Below are 21,518 nucleotides of genomic sequence, written 5' to 3' on the forward strand. Positions count from 1 at the left end.
GACGGGGCGGGCCCAGGGCCCCTCCCCCGCCCTTGCCTTCGCCCCGCCTCCTGGACCCCCGCCCTCCTGTGCTCCCTGGCCCTCTTGCAGGGTCTCCCCGCCCATCGGCGGTCGCCTCTAGTCCGCGTGCCCCGCCCCTTCCGAACCGGCCGCCAATCAGCATTCGCGGGGCGCCTCCCGGCCTCGGGGCGCCGGGGCCCCGCCCCCGGGTCCGGCGGGCCAATCGGGGGCGCGTCCGCGGGGCGGGGGCGGGGCTGGGCGGGTCGGGCGGCCCGCGGGCAGTCGGGAGCGGGCGGAGCGGGCGCCGGCGGAGGCCGCAGCGGGACGCGCCGGCCGGGCCGGGTGAGTGTCCGGCGCGGGGGCCGCGCGGGGCGGCCGCTCCGCCCGCGGGCCGGACGGGCAGGGCCGAGGGGCGCGGCGGGCCGGGGCGCAGGCCGCGGGCGAGGCCCAGATGCAGCGGACAGAGGCCGAGGCCAGGCCTGGGCGGCGGCCCCGCGAGAACGTGGGTAGGCACGGCCGCGGGGGCGCCGCGAGAGCGGGCAGGGCTGTCCGCGCGGACAGCCGGGCAGGGGCTGTCCGCGTGGGGAGCGGGGACGGGCAGGGGCTGTCCACGTGTCGGATGGGGGACGGAGCAGTGGCTGTCGTGTGGGAGATGGGGGACAGGGCAGGAACTGTCCCCATGGAGGAAGGGACAGGGCAGGGCTGTCCGCGTGGAGGACGGGCAGGGGCTGTCCACGTGGACGACGGGGCAGGGGCTGTCCACGTGGATGACCGGGACGAGGCAAGGGCTGTCCCTGGGGAGGATGGAGACGAGGCAGGGACTGTCCCCAGGGAGGACGGGGACTGGGCAGAGACTGTCGTGTGGAGGACAGGGCAGGGCTGTCTGCGTGGACGACTGGGACGAGGCAAGGACTGTCCCCGGGGAGGACGGAGACGAGGCAGGGACTGTCCCCGTGGAGGACGGGACAGGGCAGGGCTGCCCTCGTGGAGGACAGGAACGGGGCAGGGGCTGTCTGCGTGAGGGACGCGGTGGGCCGGAGCTTCCGGTGCAGGCTCTGCAGAGCCACAGGTGTGGCCACGCCCTCCTTGCGCTTCTCTTTGTCGCTTGGGTTGAGAGGCAGAGCTGGGTGTCGCGGGTTGCCCTGAGAGTGCTGTTCCGGGGAGGTGGTGGCAGTGCCAGCATGGGGCAACGCCCCTGGTTGGCTGCAAAGGCTGCTGGGGTGCTGGCATGTGCCCGTCGCAGAGCCTGCTGACTCACACCTGTAGAGCACCCTCGCCGTGGCATCCATCTGCCTCGGGTTCCGGGATCATGAAATGGACCGATGGAAGTGGGGAGTGACCCCCAAACCTGAGCAGACCTCCCCGTCTCCCCGAGTGCCTGGTCACTTGGACCTTGCTGGCAGGCAGCCTGGTAGAGGCAGGCTCCATCCCCAGGTCGCCAAGTGCAAAGCTGAGGTCAGAGACGGCCCCAGGGCTGGGACCCTTGCCCAGTGGAGGCCCCTTGCAGCCCTCACACACCACGGTCCTGGGAGTCACCCCAAGAATTGCCAGCTGCGGCCCAAAGGAGAAAACACGGCTTTTTAAAAAGCCGCCGCGCGCTGCACCGGGCCCAGTGCCTCCTGAGTGGCACCTGAGTCTCCGGGAGGCGCTGGGCACACCAGGCCCTGCTCTCCTCCCACAGCCACTCCTGGGGAAACCCGGACCCCAGGTCTCGCTCTCCGCCGCTAGGGGCTGGCGCCCCCGTCTGCGGCTGGCCTTACTTGTTTGACTTTTCCTTGGACCAGGGGGCCTGAGAAAGGTGGAGGGAGCTGTGGCTGCAGCCCACAAGCTCCGTGCTAGGGAGCGTTCTGGCGAGGGGTCATGTCGCTGACCTGCCGGGAGCTGGAATAAGACCTGGATTCTGGAGTCCACTTTTGGAAACATGCAGACCTGTGTCAGGCTACATGACAGAGTGGTGGCATCTCCCCCATCCCTTTGAGCCTTGGACCAGTGTTTAAAAATAAGCTCTACCCAGGATGGCAGACGGCGGCACAGCAATCACACAGCTGTGGACTGTGTGGGACATGGATAGGGGTCGGGGGGGTGTGGTGGGGGCAGTAGAAGCTGTTTATTTGAGGGTCACAGGATTGTTTTTCCCCCAAGCCGGTGTTCCTGTTTGGGGCCTCTCTAACTTCAAAGGAAGCCCAAAAAGAGGGTTGAACGATAGTCCAGCGGCTAGGGCGTTTGACCCAAGTCTAATCTCCGGCGTCCCATGTGGTCCTCTGAGCCCACTAGGAGTAATTACTGAGTGTAGAGCCGGGAGTAACCTTGGGCACTGCTGGGTGTGGCCCAAAACCAAACAAAAAAGCCAAAAAATACTAGGATGCCCTCGGCTGGGTTTTGAATATTCCTTTTTATTTTATTTTTTCTTTTTGGGATCACACCCAGCAATGCTCAGGGGTCACTCCTGGTGCATGCACTCAGGAATTACTCCTGGCAGTGCTCGGGGAACCATATGGGATGCTGGGAATCGAACCCGGGTTGGCCACGAGCAAGGCAAATGCCTACCAACTGTGCTGTTGCTCCAGCCCCAAGGTTTTGAATCTTCTGGTTATCCCACCTCACCCCTGCCGATCCCAGCCCCGCTTACCTCACCCCTACTTACCTCACCCCCTGCTTACCTCACCCCTACTCATCTCACCCCTGCTCACCTCATCACTGCCTGCCTCACCCCTCCTCACCTTGACCTGTCCACCTTGCCCCTGCTCTTCTAACTCCTGCCCTCCCTGCCCCTGCTCACCTCACCCCTGCCACCTCCTGCCGCTGTTGCTGGTGCTCAGTGGACAAGGTTGCAGTGTAGTACAGGCCCTTTCGGTCCCACCCTCCGTCACCCCACCCAGCACACTTTGCTCCCTGTGCAGCACAGTGCCCTCCCTTTCCAGACCAGAGGACCCCTCTGAGCCAAGCTGGCAGCGCCCCTGGCTGCCGCTTCTGCCTTGTGGAGGTGACACAGCCAGGCTGTGGCTGACTCCCCCCAGCTGGGCCCTTCTGTGGTCCAGGGAGCAGGGCTCAAGGCAGGGCAGACCAGCTGTGCCCAAGCCACCTGGGGACACTCCCCCTTCCCCACCCTGCTCCTCCTCCTGTGCCCACAGTGCCTGCTGGCTTTCCCGTCTCCCTCTGGAATTCTTGGGGCTCCTGCTCCTCCCCCAGACTCAGGTGCTCAGCAGACTCTGCCTGGGGCATCGCAGTTGCCCAGGTTTATGGCCTGAGCTTACACAGGTTGGTGACGGCCTCTGAGGAAGAGTTCTGTGCTAGAAATGAAAATCAGTTTGGAAAGCAGAATGAAAAAACTAAAGTTCCAGCTCAGAAAAAGCTGAACAGGGGCAGGGAAACTGCTCCCGGGGCTGGAGCACAGACATGCTTTGCTTGCTGGAGCCCGAGGCTGAGGCTCATGCCCGCCTGGGGCGTGTTCCCAGGGCATTGTGCGGTATGGCCCTCGACTCCCACCACCCCCCAAAAGTAACCCATGACACAAGCATCACTGAATTCAGAAAAGAATATGTTAATTGTCCTGAGCCGCCTCCACTTCGTATGACGGAGAATAGAAAGAATTCAGCGACTTCTTCCCAGAGCTGGTAGAAAACTTTATTATTGATCAGACAAATAAAACGATTGTTCGTGTAGACACATTTGCTGCTTTACATGTGCTAGGGAACGGCTCCGGGGGGATTTTCTGGTGCTGGGATCCCACAGCACAGACGAGGCTCCTCACCTCCAGCCCTGCCTGTTTCCGGGACGTTATCAGGAAAGTCTGAGCTTTGGCACAAATACACACAGGTCATAAAAAATCAGGCAGCAATGATAGCACAGTGGGCAGGCGCTTGCCTCGCACACAACCAGCCCCGGCTTGGTCCCAGGCATCCCGATGGTCCCTGAGCCAGGAATAGCTCCTGAGCATTGATTGCCAGGTGTGCCCCCTGCACTCCCCCCAAAAAGAGAAGAAATAAAGTCTTGGGCCCATCCGTTTATCATGGTGCCATTAGTTGTTTTTCAGCCAGATAGAGTGTCATCTGGCCATGGAGAAGAGCACTTTCGTCCCGCGTTGCCCAGCTGCCCGCTCCGCCCAGAGTAGACGGGGCATGGCGCCTGTCACAGACCAGCAGGCCTCACCTGGACCTGGGTCTCCAGCTCGAAGTGCCCGGGACATGCGGGCCCCTCCAAGACCTGCTGTCCCGGAGTCCTGAGCAGGGGGCTGCCTCTGCTCGGAGACCCTCACCGAGAGCGTCAGGGACTGTCCAGCCTCAGGAGGGACTCAGAGCTGCAGGCTGAGCCCGGCGTGTGGGTCAGTTCTGCCCAGGGCCCTGCTGGGCGCAGCAGCCTGTGCGGAGGTCAGCAGTGGCCTTGGCCGTGCAGACAGAGTTGGGAGAGCTGGTTCTGGAATCCCGACAGGAAGTCCTCTGGCGTGCCCTGGGACTAGCGCTCACCTTAGGGCGTGGCTGCCTGGCCTTCCCTCCCGGCACCCCTAGGTGGTGGGTTCTTATTTGTCTGTCTGTTAGGGGGCCGGCCGGGGGTGCTTGGTGTCTGCCCATTGGGCTCAGGCCCCAAACAGCTTATTGTATTTTCTTTTAACATTTTTTTAAAAAATGGAAAAACAAGGGCTTACTCCCAGCTCTGTGCTCAGGGATCATTCCTGGTGGGACTCAGAGACCCTGTGTCGTGCCAGGGATCAAACCCAGGTCAGCTGCGAGGCGAGTGCCCTGCCCGCTGTCCTGTCTCTCTAGCCCCAGTGTCTGGCTTTAAGAGGCAAAGACCCGAGAACTACAAAGAGGAGTGAGGGCAGCTCCCCCTCCCCCGCCAGAGATGGCCCTGCGGCCCGTCCTAAAGTGCCCCGTCCTAAAGTGCCCTAAAGTGCGTGTGTGGGAGTGGGGCGGGGGGTGCGGGGGAGAACGTATGCCCGGCGTGTGGGAGGGGGGCGGGGGTGCGGGGGAAAACGTGTGCCTGGCGTGTGTGGGGGGAAGGTGCGGGGGAGAACATGTGCCTGGCGTGTGGGAGTGGGGCGGGGGGGGAGGGGTGCGGGGGAGAACGTGTGCCCGGCGTGTGGGAGGGGGGCGAGGGTGCGGGGGAGAACGTGTGCCTGGCGTGTGGGAGTGGGGCGGGGGGGGAGGGGTGCGGGGGAGAACGTGTGCCCGGCGTGTGGGAGGGGGGCGGGGGTGCGGGGGAGAACGTGTGCCCGGCGTGTGGGAGGGGGCGAGGGTGCGAGGAGCACATGTGCCTGGCGTGCTCTGGCCCCACCCAGTCCCCCCTGCCCCGGCTCCTGGGGGCCCCTCCGGCTGGGTGCTGCTGGCACCCGGGCTGAGTGCAGAGGTGCTGGGTGCCCGGCGCAGACTTTGTCCCGTGTCCTCGACTCCACATCACACAGAAGCACAGAGCTGGGGAGGCCCCTGCCCACGCTCAGGCCACAGCTGGCCCCGCATGACCGGGCCCCGCCCCTCTGCCCCTCTGACGCCTGCAGAGCCCAGAAGCACCAAGGCTCGCGCTCCACCCCTGCAGCCCCCCTCGGAGTGAGCTGCTCCGAGACCCGGGGGTCAGGAGAAGTGCGGTCCTGGCAAAACGTGGGTGTACAGAGAGAAACAGGGGCCCTCCCCTCCCCTCCCCCTCCTGTCCTCCCTCTCTCTCCCTCCTTCCCACCCTCCTGCCTCTCTTCCCCCTCCTCCCTTCCTCCCTCCCCCCCAAACATAAGGAGAGAAACCAACAGCGCTGGGGGTGTCGCCAGAAAGGAAAGGTCAGCAGGGCAAGTGGACGCCTGCTGTGGGTTCCACGCTTCTCGCCGACCTTGAGGAATCTGCGTCGTGGTTCATCACAGGATCTCACACTTGTTGCCGTCCCTGGTCCCCTGAGAGACGCGGCCTGGGGGTGTCCCGGGCCTCAAGCCCACTCCGGCGGCCGCGTGTTCTGAGACCCGCGACTGAGGCGGGCTCCCGTGACAGTTTCCGGAGCCGAGTCTCGTGCTGAGAGATAGCATGGGGTCCGGGCACCGGGGGGTGTTCCCTGGGCAGTGCCAGGGCCTCGGGAGCAGGTGCAGGGGGTCTGTCGGGTGGGGACCGCAGCCTGGATGCCACATTGATCTCCGAGTGACTGATGTGGTCTCACCCCTGTGTGATGTGACTGACGGGGTCTGCTGTGTGACTCTCCCCACGTGTGATCCTCACCCCTGCATGTGTGACCCTCACCCCTGCGTGACCCTCACCTCTGCGTATGTGACACTCACCTCTGCGTGTGTGACCCTCACCTCTGCATGTGTGACACTCACCCCTGTATATGTGACCCTCACTGCTGTGTGTGACACTCACCCCTGTATGTGTGACCCTCACCACTGCATGTGTGACACTCACCCCTGCGTGACCCTCACCTCTGCGTATGTGACACTCACCTCTGCGTGTGTGACCCTCACCTCTGCATGTGTGACACTCACCCCTGTATATGTGACCCTCACTGCTGTGTGTGACACTCACCCCTGTATGTGTGACCCTCACCACTGCATGTGTGACACTCACCCCTGTATGTGTGACCCTCACCACTGCATGTGTGACCCTCACCTCTGTGTGACTCTCACCCCTACATATGTGACCCTCACTCCTGCATGTGTGACCCTCACCCCTATGTGACCCTCACCCCTGTGCGACCCTCACTCCTGCATGTGTGACTCTCACCCCTACGTGTGTGACCCTCACCCCTGCATGTGTGACTCTTACCCCTACGTGTGTGACCCTCACCCCTGTGTGTGACCCTCACCCCTATGTGTGACTCTCACCCCTACATGTGTGACCCTCACCCCTGTGTGACCCTCACCCTGTGTGTGTGACCCTTACCCTGCATGTGTGACCCTCCCCCCTGCGTGACGGGGTGAAATGCGTGCTCCTTTCCCCCTGTGACAGCGCATGTGGCCCCTGCGGCCTCCCTGTGCGTTGGTGGCCGTGGAGAGTCACTCTTGGGCGGGCGTCTAGCTCCTTCAGGTGCAGCTCAGCCCCCATCTGGGCCTCTCCGAGTTCCTGGGTGCTTGATGAAACACCCAGGACTCCGATGTCTCTGGCTTCTCTGGGAAATCCAACACTTATTGGAGAGAAAATAAAATCTCAACCCAGCCTGAATCACCAACAGACCCGACAGTGTTTTGGGATGTGCCCTGCTGGCAACCCCTGCAGAGCAGGGACAGGGTGGGCCCGGGGACCGGCAGCCCAGCAGTGCTGGGAGACCATGTGCCGGTGAAGTCGAACCCGGGTTTCATCACTCTTCCATTGCCCAGCCCCTCACTGGGCTTTAAGGGACCAGAAAGACAGTAGAGGCGTGAGGCATTTGCCTAGTGTGCGGCTGACCTGGTTTGGTCTCCAGCACCCCAGACTGTTCCTTGAGCCCCACCAGGAGTGATCCTGAGCACAGAGCCAGGAGGAAGCCCTGAGCACCACTGGGTTGGCTCCAACACAGATTTTTCAAAACTATGTTGGTCCCAGGGGTCCAACCCGGGGCCTCACACCCGCAGGACCTGTGCTGTGCTGTGGGCTTCATCCTGACGACTGTGCACTGCAGCCATTGTTCGTGTCACCCAGGAATGCTTTCGTTTGTGTCTCTGGGTGTCAGGGACATCTTAATGGACACACAGCATCATTCAGACCAGAAACTTAGTCCTCCAGTGCTTGTTAACAGCATCTGTGCACCTGTCCGATCTCTCTGGCCCGTGAGTGAGAGTCGCTCGGTGCTCAGCACTTCCCAAGCAGTTTCTGTCCCCTCTGTGCTTCTGAGTCCCGGGCCTGAGAAGTGTGGCTGTTTTCCCTCTAGAATGTGCCAGCTTCTAGATTTGCTTATGATTTCTTTCATCCTCGACTTTTATTTTGCTGGTGATAAAGTGAAATTTTTGAGTTTGGGGCCACAGCAAGAAGTGCCGGGGTCTGGGGTGCAGGGCGCCGTGAGGGAACTCAGGGCGCCGTGAGGGAACTCAGGGCACCGTGAGGGAACTCGGGGCGCTGTGTGGGAACTCAGGACACTGAAAACTCAGGGCGCTGTGAGGGAACTCAGGGCGCTGTGAGGGAACTCAGGATGCTGTGAGAGAACTCAGGGCACTGTGTGAGAACTCAGGGCGCTGTGTGAGAACTCAGGGTGCTGTGAGGGAACTCAGGGCGCTGTGAGGGAACTCAGGGCGCTATGTGGGAACTCAGGGCGCTGTGTGGGAACTCAGGGCGCTGTGAGGGAACTCAGGGCACTGTGTGAGAACTGGGGACACTGAGAACTCAGGGCACTGTATGAGAACTGGAGACTGTGTGAGAACTTATAACACTTAGGTGTGAGAACTCAGGACAGTGTGTGAGAATTCAGGCACTGTGTGAGAACTCCGGACACTGTGGGGAACTCAGGACACTGTGAGAAGTCAAGACATTCTTTGAAAAGTCAGGACACTGTTGTGACATCAGCTCAGGACACTGGTCATGTCATGAGCTCCAGCTGGTGTGTGCAATCTGAAGAACCATGGTGTGGCTGTCACCTTCTCTTGAAGACCCAGCTGTGCCGTTGATGGACTCTGAGAGCTGGTGTTCTCGGGGCCACAGTCCAGGGTTCCCTGTTCCCTTCCCCAGCCCCTCTCTTTCTTTTTTTTTTTTTGGGGGGGCCACACCTGGTGGTGCTCAGGGCTGACTCTGTGCTCAGGAGCCCCTCCTGGTAGGGGTCGGGGACATATGTCTACTGGGGACCAAACCCCAATAGGCTACATGCAAGGCAAGCGCCCTCCCCCCTGTGCTGTCACTCCACCACCACCCCAGCCCTTCCAAGTCTCCCCTACCCTGAGGGAAGGGTGCTCGCGTCTCCCATGGGACCTGTCTCTGTACTGCGAGGTGCCTGAGTCTCTGCAACCACACAGGGTTGTTGGATATCAACCCCAAGTGCTTTGGTCTTTATCAGTGAATTGCCCCTTTCCTCCTTCCAGAGAAGCTTACCATGCCCTTGCTAACATCCTTAATTTAGTCAGAGTCTGTCTTCAACCTCCCCTTTGTGTTGCATATTAACCCTCAGTGTCTTAGGCTCTATCAGTGAATTGTCTCCTTTCCTCCTTCTAGAGGAATTTAAATTACCCTTGCTAGCATCCCTAACTTAGTTAAAGTTTATCTGTAATCTTTCCCTTGTATTTTACCTCTCATTGTCACAGTTCCCCATGTCAATCCGATTGCTTGTAAAACAAAACTTTCTGGTAATTCTGAACTTGTATTGATACTGCTTTGTATTGGAAGTGCTGTATATTTGTACTTGGTTTTCTGTTTCCCCTATAGCCTTTTTATACATTACCATAGAGCAATGTTCTTTGGTTAAACACAGAAAGACCATTACTGCTATGCTCCTAATATTTGGGAGTTGATTGACTCTGAAATACATCTGCTCCTGGGCATAATTACTTGGTCATAACTACTTAACTCAGGCTTCAGTTTCTGTGGTTCCTGACACCCCAAAGGGGAGGTCCTGCCATGAGACTGGGATGGACCCAGGGCGAGTGGCAAAACTACCCGGCAGCGGAATGGGACATTCTAGAAAGCATAAATGCATGGTTTTCATGCAGACTGTTACAACTTTAGAGACAGGACCACCCCGGGGGAAGGACTAGCTGGACTGGCCTGAGGATTTAGTCTGGGATTTACGGTAAAGCCTTGCTTACCCTCAGAGCCCAGACAGCCAAGTGCTTAAAGCCTTGTTTGCTCTCAGCCCTGAGAACTAAGTGTTGGGATCTTTGTCTTACTGTGTTCATCCAAACAACTGCCATGTATGATGACTTATACAATTAGAGGGAAACACAAAAGCAGTACAGTTGCCCCTGGGAGACAGAGTGTCTCCTTGAGTTGATCTCCCTGAGAGAATTTCCTCTGCCAAATGTTTATCTATGTGAATGACCATCACACCTGTGCTTGCCTCCACCCCCTTCAGATGGTCTGTAAGTATGCTGGCAACTCTGCATTAAACGGGCCGTTTTCACCATTGGACTGTGGTCCCTGGTCTCCCCGTCTCCCCGTCTCTCTGTGTCTCTGTTGGAGGGCCCTGGGGCGGCGGGGAGGCGGCTCAGGGCCACCAAACGAAGACGTGTCCAGCAGCAGCCGCCCCCAGGATCATCATGTTGTGTGTTTACACACAGGGTGATGGGGTTGTCATCTCTTACCAGGTGGTTTCTGCCGATCGTTAGCGGAGAGGGGGCTTCTCTGCTTGTCTCGCTCATCAGGAGGGCAGCAGGGGGTCGAGGGCAGACCCCGGCTGGATGCGTTGGATCCCACCATCATGGTCCCAGGGGCACAGGCATGTGTATGCGCATGGTGTGGTGGGCACTGTCGGGGTGTGGGCACTGGTGGACACTGTCGGGGTGTGGACACTGTGGTGTGGGCACTGTCGGGGTGTGGACACTGGTGGACACTGTTGGGGTGTGAACACTTTGTGGTGTGGGCACTGTTGGGGTGTGGACACTGGTGTGCACACTGTCGGGGTGTGGACATTGTGTGCTGGATATTGTCGGGGTGTGGACACTGTGTGCTGGATATTGTTGGGGTGTGGACACTGTGTGGTGTGGGCACTGTCGGAGTGTGGACAGGGGTGTGCACACTGTCGGGGACTTGAACACTGTGGTGTGGGCACTGTTGGGGTGTGGACACTGTGTGGAAGACACTAGTATGTATGTGGACACCTGTTTGGTGTGGGAACTGTGGTGTGTATGTGAACACTGTCGTGTGTGTGGACACTGGGTGTGTGGACACTAGTGTGTGTGGACACTGTATGATGTGTGTGAACACCATGTGGTATGTGTGTGTGGACATTGTGACATATGTGAACACTGTGGTGTATGTGGACTATGTGGTGTAGATGCTGAGTGTGGACCTTGTGGTGTGTGTGTGGGCATTGTATGGTGTGCAGTGTGGACATTGTGTGTTTCATCTGCTGGACACTGTGTGGTGTGGGCCCTGTGTGGCACTGTGTTGACACTGCGGTGTGCGGTGTGTGACACTGTCTGGTGTGTGTTGGAGATTACTCTGCTCTCCACACGTGGTTGGCTCTGCAGACAGCTGGACTGAGGCAGGGGTGAGGGATCATTGGTGAAGCTCTGGGGGTGAAATGAGGTTTACACAGATCACGGTTATTAGGGGTGATGCTAGTTATTACTTTATGTTCCACCAGTCCACTTATAAGGAGAAAATAACCTTTTTCAAACTCTGATGGAACTTAAAACAGAAGAAGTTGCAAAAATGATGCAGAGATGGCCAGAGGGATGGTGCTGGGGCTGAGGTGTTGCCTTGCACACAGCCAACTCTCACCCAGACTCCGGCATTACATAGGGTCCCCCCGGCCTCACCAGGAGGCCCCGGCCAGCCAGCCAGCAAGCAAAGATCAGGCAGAGAATTGCCGTGTGCTCTTGTTGGTCGGTGTTTCCACTGAAGAGCCGTTTCCTCCATCACTGGAGCTTATCGTCTGTCTTCTCCAGGGCTGTCCCTGCTCACGCCTGAGGATGGGGGAGATCGAAGGCACCTACCGAGCCCTGCAGACACCGGGAACGCGTCTGGGGATCCAGACGATGCCCGGGGGCGTGAGCACCCTGGAGCCAGGCCAGAGTCTCAGTGCACCCTGCGTGTCCGTGGCCGCCAGCGCGCGGGAGAAGCTCCTTCCTGTGTGTGTGAAGCTGCTGGATGACACCGTGGAGACATTCGACATCGAGGTGAGACGAGTGCGCTTTGGAGGCCTGTTCCCTGCTCTCTCTGAAGGTCAGAAGTTGGTTCCACATTCCGTTCTGTGCCTGGTCTGGTCAGCAGGGCGTGAGCGTGGCGTGGATTCGCCTGGTCAATGAGACCCTGTGCCTGAAGGAGGAGGCCAGGCCCACTGTCTCTGGGCCGGCCATGGGGGCCGTTTCCCATCCCGTCTGAGAGGGACCAGCTGGCTGCCACCAGGTGGTGTCAAGAGCCTGGCTGGTGTAGCGTAGGGGGGGACCATGGCCTCCTTCTAGGAGCCTGGGTGAAGGCAAGTGCTCCCCGCGCAACAGCCAGCACAAGTCAGCACAGAATCAGGTTCCCAGGCTGGGACTGCCGCGCTGGTGAGTGTCTGCCCTCAGGACAGAGGCCCACAGGCAACATCCGGCAGCATCGCCTGAGCCTGGTGAGTCCTGGGCTCATAGCTGGAGTGCTCATAGATACCTCAGGATGTGCTCAGACACGCTTCAGAGTGTTCAGAGATGCCTCAGAGTGTGCTCCGAGACGCTTGAGTGTGCTCAGACATGCCTTAGGGTGTGCTTGGAGACACCTTAGACATGCCTCAGAGTGTGCTCAGACACGCTTCAGAGTGCTCAGAGATGCTTCAGAGTGTGTTTAGAGAGGCCTCAGAATGTGCTCAGAGACACCTGAGTGTGCTTAGAGACACCTCAGTGTTCTCAGAGACACCTGAGTGTGCTCAGAGATGCCTCAGAGTGTGCTCAGAGACACCTGAGTGTGCTCAGAGACACCTCAGAGTGTGTTCAGAGACACCTCAGAGTGTGCTCATGGACACTGAGTTTGCTTGGAGATGCCTCAGTTTGCTTAGAGACAACTGAGTGTGCTTAGAGACACCTCAGAGTGTGTGAGCCAAGAATAGCAACAAACACAGACGAGGGAAGGAAATGGGGAATGACTTGGTTTTTGAGCTCAGCAAGATTATGACATTAGCTTGAAAATTCCCTGGTATAGACAAAAACCAGTAGAATGTAACACATATATTTATATATTTGAATAACAATTTTTAAATGTGGTACACTAGAAACTATTTTTTTCTTGTTTTCTAAATCACTTGTATCACTTGTCTTCCCGTTGATCTTCGATTTGCTCGAGCGGGCACCAGTAACTTCTCCATTTGTCCCTGTCTCATGCTAGTGTAGCCCAGTGATACCTGCTCACTCCAGGAACAGGAAGAGCCTCAAACCGTTCATTCAGGGTTTTAACGAAGAAGTCTGACCATCTCATTGGTGGGCAGCCATGCGGTCTTTTGACGTTGAGTGGAATCCAGTCGGTAACAGCTCTAGTCCAGTGGTCGTCTCTGAATTGCATTACATGTCCGGCCCATCTGATTTTTGATGTCTTGGCAAATGAGACAGCGTCCCTGATTCTTGATCGTTGACGGAGGTCGGAACTCTGAATTCCTTCTCTCACTTGAGTGAGACGTGGTACTCCTAGCATAGCTCTTTCAATTCCTCTTTGGGAGACCAGAATAGCGTTCTCATCCTGTTTGTGTAGGGCCCAGGTCTCTCAGGCATATGTTAGTGCAGGAAGAATGGTGGAATCAAAAAGATGTGCCTGGAGTCAGAGGTTCTTTATCCTCTTAACCACTTTTTCGACGCTCTTGAAGGCATTCCATGCTGCTTTCTTCCTCCTGCGCAGTTCTGGTGCCAAGTCGTTCCTCATGTTGAGTTCTCGACCCAGGTACACATAGCTGCTGCATTCGGAGATGTTTGTTCCATTGAGAGCAAATGGAGCTTCAGGGACTAGTTTGTTTTTTCATGAGCATCATCTTATTGAGGTTCAGCTGTAGTCCGACCTTTCTACACTCTTGGTCGAAGTCGGCCAGCATTTGTTTTCTAAATAGCATTTGAATAAATTTTAAAAGTAGAACAATCATTACAATATAACACATTATAAAGTGGGAATAAGGAAAGTTTACAACCTTTTTACAAGATAAACAGACTTTTGACAGGAGCAGTTTGCATTAACTCGGATCAGTCTGAAGAGGCCAAATACACACTTTTGCCCCTTTTATCAATTGGTGCTTAAGTCCCTACCTTTAAATCTTGCCATTAAAACAGCCCACTAATGTGGCATCTGATGGTGGGCGTCTCCCAAGCAGGTACCCCACCAGAATGAATTTTTTAAATAAGTCATTTTCCTCTTCAGTGACAAATACATCCTAAAACATCTTCAATAGGGGCTGGAGCGATAGCACAGCAGGTAGGCATTTGCCTTGCACACGGCTGACCTGGGTTCGATTCCCAGCATCCCATAGGGTCCCCCAAGCACCACCAGGGGTAATTCCTGAGTGCAAAGCCAGGAGTAACACCTGATCATCGCCAGGTGTGACCCAAAAAGAAAAAAAAAATCTTCTATAGCTTATCTTGCTCTTAATATCAGAGCAGTAAAGACACGAGTCACCTTGAACTTCCACGGTGAATTTATTTGTGGTTGGGGTTTCTGTCAGAAGGGACGATTCTCCACAGAGAGGTGAGGCCCGAGTGCCAGAGAGCACGGAGGAGAGAGGCTGCGGCAGGATGAGGATGGTCCCGCACACATGGAGGTGCAGGGTAGTGCCAGTGGAGGGAGCTGAGCCCTGTCTGAACGAGGCCCCGGCACTGCCCGGACACTCACCGGCACTGGTGGGCCTGTCAGCCCTGCGGGAGCACGGGAAAGAGCTGCTGCCTTGTGTCTGAGGGCACTGCCCTTCTCACTAGGCCTTCCTGTCCCGTGCCCTCACTTCCTCCTTAGCGGGGCCTCTGGAGCTCAGCAGGGAACACCCCCCCCCCCCCCCGGCCTTGCCGACGGGACTTGCCGCACTTCCTGGCACCGGGGAGGGAAAGCATCTCCGTCTCAAGCGTCTTCCCTCCGACCCTGCTCATGGCCTTCACCAAGCGCCCGCAGGATCTGGAGGAAGAGCCTGTGTCGTTGCTGCGCTCTCCCCGTGTGCCCCCCAGCACATCAGGACCAGAAAGAGCGTCTCTGCCCAGCTCAGAGTGCCCGTCGCCAGCGTTGCCACATGCTTCCTGCTGTGCTGCACATCTGGAGGCAGCTGGGCCTCGAGGGGAGGGCTGGGCGGGCAGAGGGGTTGTTCCCCCTCTCTGGAGGGGCCAGGGCTCTGTCCCGCAGAGCTGGCTCGGTCCTGCCCACTGTGCCGACACACTGGACACGCACTGGCTTCAGCCCTGTGGGTGCTGCCCGCCCGATCAGCACAGGCGTCCGAGGGCCCCCGGAGACTTTCCGGCGATCGGGGCCCCGTGCTGGGGGCGGCCTGCTCTGGCGCCAAGTGCCCCGGCAGCCTGGACGCCGGCGGCCTTCCTGCCCCTGGACGCCGCTGTCCCCGCAGTCCTTGGCTTCGGGTCTTCAGACTCCCCTTTCTGCTGGCGCTGGCGTGGGGTGCGGGGCAGGGGGCTGTGCCTGTCGCAGAGGCCGCCCGGAGGTGCGGGGCGGCTGCCAAGGCAGGGTTTCGGCGGCGTCTCCTTCAGGGAGTTAGCCCCATGGGGCCAGGGCCACGGTGCCCGGGTTTGATCCCCAGCACCCACCAGGGTGGCCCAAGCAGAACAACACCAGGAGTCCGGTGGGCTAGTTATACGCTTTCTTCCCCTGATTGGTTTACTGGCTTGGTTTTGGCTTTGGGGGCCACATCCAGCTGTGCTCCGGGGGCCGTGTGGAGCCGGGGATCCAGCCAGGCCTCTGGCATGCAGAGCGTGTCAGCCCGTGACACGCTGTGTGGGTGAGAGCACAGCGCTGTGGCACTCTGCCGTGCGTCTGACAGGGTTCTGCGTGCTTCCCTCGCTCCTTCCTCCTGCCCTCCCTCCCCACTGCTCCCTTCCTCCCTCCTCCCCACCCTGCCTCCTTCTCTTCCCTCCCCCCTGCGCCAGCTCATGCTGGAGGTCGCTCCCCGTGGTTCGGGGGGCTGTGGGTCTGTCTCTGCAGGGAGCCCCCAGCCGTGCTTGGGAATGCCTCTCCCCAGCTGGTTCCAGATGCCAGCGTGGTGCAGAACCCCTGCCCTCCCGGGTCGCACGCCTGCCTCCCACAGGGCGGCTGGTTGAGTCGGCCCGACTTCCCGACTTCCCAACTTCCCGACTTCCCAACTTCCCGACTTCCCGGGTGTAGCTTCCCCAGCTGGGTGGGGCCTTGGTGCTTCCGAGCATGGTCAGGGTTTGCTCCTGGCAGGGCTCGGGGGGCCCTTGGGGGTGCCGGGGATGGGACCCGGGCCGGCTGCATGTGAGGCAAATGCCCTCCCCACTCTCCTGGAGCCCCGGCCCCGACTTCTCTTTTCTTAAAGAATTCCAGAAGCTTCAGCCCTGGATCTGTGAGGGCTGAGCCAGGAGACTCGGCCCCTGCTCCTGGGAGCCTGCGGTTGATGCGGGCCAGGAGAAATAGTCAGGATTCCTGAGGATCGTGCCAGATGTTTGTCATTGCTCCCACACAACATCCTAAATATGGCAAATCCGCCGCCTTGGAACTTGTTTTGGTCTGCTCGAAGGAGGAAGAGAGGGTGGCCGCGTCTGTAGGGGTCTGGCCCCAGCCCCGAGACTGTCCCTGTGCCCAGGAGCAGGGGGGCCGGAGACAGCCGTGGGTGGCTTCGTTTCTACTCACTGCTATGGTTTTGGTGTGGCCAGAACTTCTGCACCCACCCTGAAACACACCCCACACGTGTGCACACTCACATGTGAACACAGACGTGTCCACACGTGTGTCTGTGCGTACATGTGTGCAGACAGCACGTGCATGCAGAGACATGCTCATGCACACATATATGTGCAAACTGGCATAAATACATAGATGCACACAGATGAACGCACCAGCATACATGCACACATGTTTGGGCACATGGAGACATTACATTCAAGCACAAATGCATGCCACATTTGTGTGTACATGCACAGGCACATGATCCACACACATGTGCACACATAAATATGCACAATGTGCACATCCACATACGTGTACCCATGTGCACACACATATGCATGGGTGCCCAACAGCACACACATGCATGAGTCCACAGCCCACACGTGCTGGCACACGCCCTCAGAATGCTGCCTGAGGCACGGGCGGGGCAGGGAGAGAGCCCAGCCTTCCCCTGTGTGTGTTGTGGGGAAGAGACATCTTCACCGCAGGGTCCCACGGAGCATAACCCTGGACTCGGCCCTCGAGGGTGCTGGGCCTCTGGGGGCTTGTCCCAATGGCTGCCCCCAGAACACAGGAGCAGGCGCACCTCTGCGGGGTCCCATGTCACCTCCTGCGTGGGGTCCCACATCACCTCTGCAGGGTCCCACATCACCTCCTGCGTGGGGTCCCACATCACCTCTGCGGGGTCCCACATCACCTCCTGCGTGGGGTCCCACATCACCTCTGCAGGGTCCCACATCACCTCCTGCGTGGGGTCCCACATCACCTCTGCGGGGTCCCATATCACCTCCTGCGTGGGGTCCCACATCACCTCTGCAGGGTCCCACATCACCTCCTGCATGGGGTCCCACACCCTCCTCCCAGTTCTGGTTTGTTGCAGGAGCCCCTGGAGCGGATAACCCCCCGCCCCCCGCCCACCATCCTCACCAGTGCAGCTGCCCCTGCCCAGGCCTCATGCTCAGCCTCGCCCCCCTTTGTTTCTTTCCTTTCCTAGTGTTCTCGTTTAGGGCCACGCCCAGCAGAGCTGGGGCCTTGCTCCTGCTCTGTGCTCTGCAGTGCTGGGGGAACGTTGGCCGCGTGTACTAAACTCTGCATTCTCACCTGTACACTGTGCTCTTGCTCTGCATTCCCCCCTGTACGCTGGGCTCTCGATCCGCGTTCCCCCATGTACGCTGGGCTCTCGCTCTGCATTCCCCTCTGTACGCTGTGCTCTCATTGTGCATTCTCCCCTGCATGCTGTACTCCCGCTCCACATTCCCCCCTGTACGCTGGGCTCTCCCTCTGCATTCCCTGCTGTATGCTGGACTCTCCCTCTGCATTCCCCCCTGTACGCTGTGCTCTCGCTCCACATTCCCCCCCTGTACGCTGTGCTCTCACTCTGCATTCCCCCCTGTACGCTGGGCTCTCGCTCTGCATTCCCCCCTGTATGCTGGGCTCTCGCTCTGCATTCCCCCCTGTACGCTGTGCTCTCATTGTGCATTCTCCCCTGTACACTGTGCTCTCGCTCTGTATTTTCGCCTGCACACTGTACTCCTGCTCCGGCCGCGACGTTCCTGCTGGCCTTTGTGCCCTGCCTTGTGAGCCTGGCCACGCTGCAGTGGCCCCGTGTTCTCTGGCAGTTCCATGGACGGCGCCCAGCGGACACCCTCCTGCCCACCTTTTGCGCGTCCCGCCCCTCCCGGAGCTCAGACCCTGTCCTTGTTACGCTGCATCCCTCTCTCCACTCTGCAGCTGATTCCCCTCCGTCTTTCGCCCATGGGGACACTGAACTCGGCCCTCTTTGAGAATTTTAGGTTTCTTTTTTTAAGTGAATGGGGCCAGAGCAGTAGTACAGTGGGGAGGGCATCGGCCTGCATGCAGCCAACCCAGGTTCAATCCCTGCACCCCAAGGGTCCTCCAAGGGGCCAGGACGCATCCCTGAGCACAGAGCCAGGAGTCAGCCCTGAACACTGCACAGGAATCTCCACAGTGGGGCCCTAGGAGGAGCCCCCTTCACTGCCCACAGCACCCCCTCACAGCGAGTACGGCAGGTGGGTCCAGGCCTGGAGGGCAGAGCGGCCACCCCACCCCAAACTGTCCCAGTAGCTCGGCAATGTGTGGGGACAGAGACAGAGCTGACCTTTCAGGTGCCGGGGGGACTGTAGCCCAGCCGGGGGCCTCTGGCCTGCTCGGAGCACAGCAGCACGGGGCACTCAGCCAGCGGGGCCGGCGGGGGAGCCGGGAGCTAGTGGACACTGTCCCCCGGCCGGCCCCAGGGAGCTGCAGGTGGCAGAGAAGTCCTGCTCTCTGGGGACCTGCCCCCAGTGTGGGACAGTGCAGCAGCTCTCTGTGACCCCCAGACAGGAGCCCTGGGTGTGCCTGGACAGTGTGCTGGTGCCCGCGCTGAGCGAGGGGGCTGTTTCTTGTCCCTGGGGGCCGTGCTGCAGCCCTGCTGCCAGGCTTTCCCCTGGGGAAACCGCGTCTCCACGGAGGGCACCGCCCGAGGCCGGGGCTGGCGTGGCCGGGACCAGCCCTCGGGACAGTGGGCCCGCAGCTCCAGGAGTGGCCCTGGAGGACCTCCGAGGACACCTGGAGACGCGCTTGCCTTGTGCTGCGGAGGACGTGGTCCAGGGCCCGGGCTCTCTGTGTCCACCCACTGCCCCCCACCCCCTTGGCAGCCCTCGCTCCTGTGTGCAATGAGGGCTACTCACTGCCTGGTGCAGAGCCCAGCAACCAGCCACTTCTCTGACGTCACTCCCCAGGGCCCGCCCCTCTGACGTCACTCCCAGGGCCCGCCCCTTCTGACATCACAACCAGGGCCCGCCCTCTCTGACAGCACTCCCCAGGGCCCGCCCCTTCTGACGTCACACCCCAGGGCCCGCCCTCTCTGACATCACTCCCCAGGGCCCGCCCTTCTGACGTCACACCCCAGGGCCCGCCCTCTGACCCCACAGCCCAGGGCCTGCCCTCTCCGACGTCACACCCCAGGGCCTTCTCTCTGACGTCACTCCCCAGGGCCCACCCTCTCTGGCGTCACACCCCAGGGCCCGCCCTCTCTGGCGTCACACCCCAGTGCCTTCTCTCTGACGTCACTCCCCAGGGCCTGCCCCTTCTGACGTCACACCCCAGGGCCCGCCCTGCCCTCTGACCCCACAGCCCAGGGCCCGCCCTCTCTGACCTCATACCCCTGGGCTCTCGCTCTCTGACGTCACCCCCCGGGCCCTGTTCGGGCCTCCTCCAGTCAGTCGCCCCGCTGGCCCTGGCTCGGACCGGCAGAGTTGGTGAATTCCTTTGTAGGAGTGTCCTTAGGCGCTGCAGTCTGCAGAGCTGTCAGTGGTCAGCCCAGCACGGACGCTCCGTCCAGACCTTCTGTGAGGGTTCCCGAGCCCTCACTCCTTAGCAGTTTCTCAGCGTTTTTGTTTGTTTCCCGGCTTTGTTTGTCTTGGTTTTGGGGCCACACCGGGGATGCTCAGGGGTTACTCCTGCATTCAGGAATTACTCCTGGCGGGGACAGCATGGGATGCCGGGATCAAACCTGGGCCAGCTGCAGCAAGGCAAACTCGGCCCCCAAACGCATCCTGAATTTTTATACTTTGGATCACATGTTTACAATAGTGTTAGTGCTTATGGTTTTGGTGAATGAATACAGTTGCACAGGTAGCAAATTGTTTAAAAGCTTGGCTTACGTTTTTTAATACTTAAAGGGGCATTTATTTGGCAAACATCAAGACGGGCCAGAATACTTCATATGCCATTTTACACAACTGAACACATTCAGATTGGAGGACCAGCCATGCGTGTGGTTTTTTTAAAGTCATGAATGGATGTTGGATCTTGGCAAACGCCTTCTCTGTATCAACCGATGTGACCGTATGCTTTTTATCTTTCTTTTTGTTGATATGCTGCATTACATTAATTGATATGCATATATTGAACCTTGCCTGCCTGGGATGAATCCCATGTGATCCTGGGTGAATTGCTGGGTTCAGTTCGCTGGTATTTGGCTGAGGATCTTTGCATCTATGTTCATCCAGAATATTGGTTTATGATTTTCTCTTTGGGTAGTGCCTCTGTCCCTCCGGGTGTCAGTGTGATACTGGTGTCGGAGAAGCTGCAGGCCGGGTGCCTGCCCCTCGATGGGGCAGGAATGCACAGACACCAGTTCTCCTGTGAAGGAACTCAGCTAGTGAGTCCGTGTGGACCCGGGCTTTTGTTTGTGGGGAGATTTTTAATTTGTGTTTCAGTTTGTCTGCTTGAGCTTAGTCTTTTCGGGGTTTTTGTTTCCTCTTGATTCGGTCTGGGGCTGAACCAAGAACGATTTTAAGAATTTTTCTATTTCTTTTGGTTTTGAGCCTGGTGGCCTAAAATTGGTTAGTCTAGGCAAGGCTTACTCTGTCAAAGACTCGACTCTGGATCTCGTGACCTTCTGTGTTGTGTCCTGTTGTCTATATCGTTGGCTTCTGCTCTGATTTTTATTATCTCCTGCCTTCTAATTGCTCTGGGATTCACTTGTTGTTCTGTTTCTAGTTCTCTGACAGGCTAGCTTGCTGATTCGAGCCCTTTCTTGCGTTCTGGTGTGTGCTTGAATGGCCATACTTTTCCTCTTATGTTGACTGTGTCCCAGAGATTCTGGTCATTGCTGTCCTCATTTCCATTTGTTTTGAGGAATCTTGATTTTTCTTTGGTTTCCTCTTTGATGCAGTTGTTGTTTCGCAGTTTGTCTTTTAGTTACCAGGTAGGTAGTGTTTTTGCCACTTTCTTTTTATGGTTTATTTCTAATTTGTTTTTGCTTTGTGGTCTGAGAAGATTACTGGTATCGTTGCTATTTTTGTGGAGGTTTGAGTTGTGTCCCAGCATGTAATGTATCTGGGAGAATGTCCCGTGTGTGTGTGTGTGTGTGTGTAGAATGTATGTTCAGGCTTTGGGGGGTGGAGGGTCCTGAATGTGTCTATTGGACCCAGTTCTTCAAGCTTCTCATTTTGGGCACTTCTTTACTGATGCTTTGCCTGATTGATCTGCCCAGTGACAAGAGTGAGTAGAAGTGTATTGGATGGAGATGAGTCTGTTGAAGTTCTGACCGCTGTCTCCCACCCGTGAGTTTTCTGCCCTCTTGGCTTTGCTCTTTGAACTCTGCTGCGCCTTCATTTGGTGCCAGTATGGAATGTTCTT

General features: G+C 58.4%; 1 protein-coding gene across 1 annotated transcript in view; it reads left to right on the forward strand.

Moving 5' to 3' along the window:
- The first annotated feature begins 278 nt into the window (after positions 1-278).
- FARP2 (FERM, ARH/RhoGEF and pleckstrin domain protein 2) overlaps positions 279-21,518 on the forward strand; it is a 73,863-nt gene continuing 52,623 nt past the window's right edge. The window contains exons 1-2 of the mRNA XM_055121190.1: positions 279-342; positions 11,474-11,704. Coding sequence (XP_054977165.1) covers positions 11,498-11,704 — 207 coding nt within the window. The 5' untranslated portion in view covers positions 279-342; positions 11,474-11,497. The remainder of the gene's footprint in view (positions 343-11,473; positions 11,705-21,518) is intronic.

This window comes from Sorex araneus, chromosome X (genome assembly GCF_027595985.1).
Source record: "Sorex araneus isolate mSorAra2 chromosome X, mSorAra2.pri, whole genome shotgun sequence".
Taxonomy (NCBI): domain Eukaryota; kingdom Metazoa; phylum Chordata; class Mammalia; order Eulipotyphla; family Soricidae; genus Sorex; species Sorex araneus.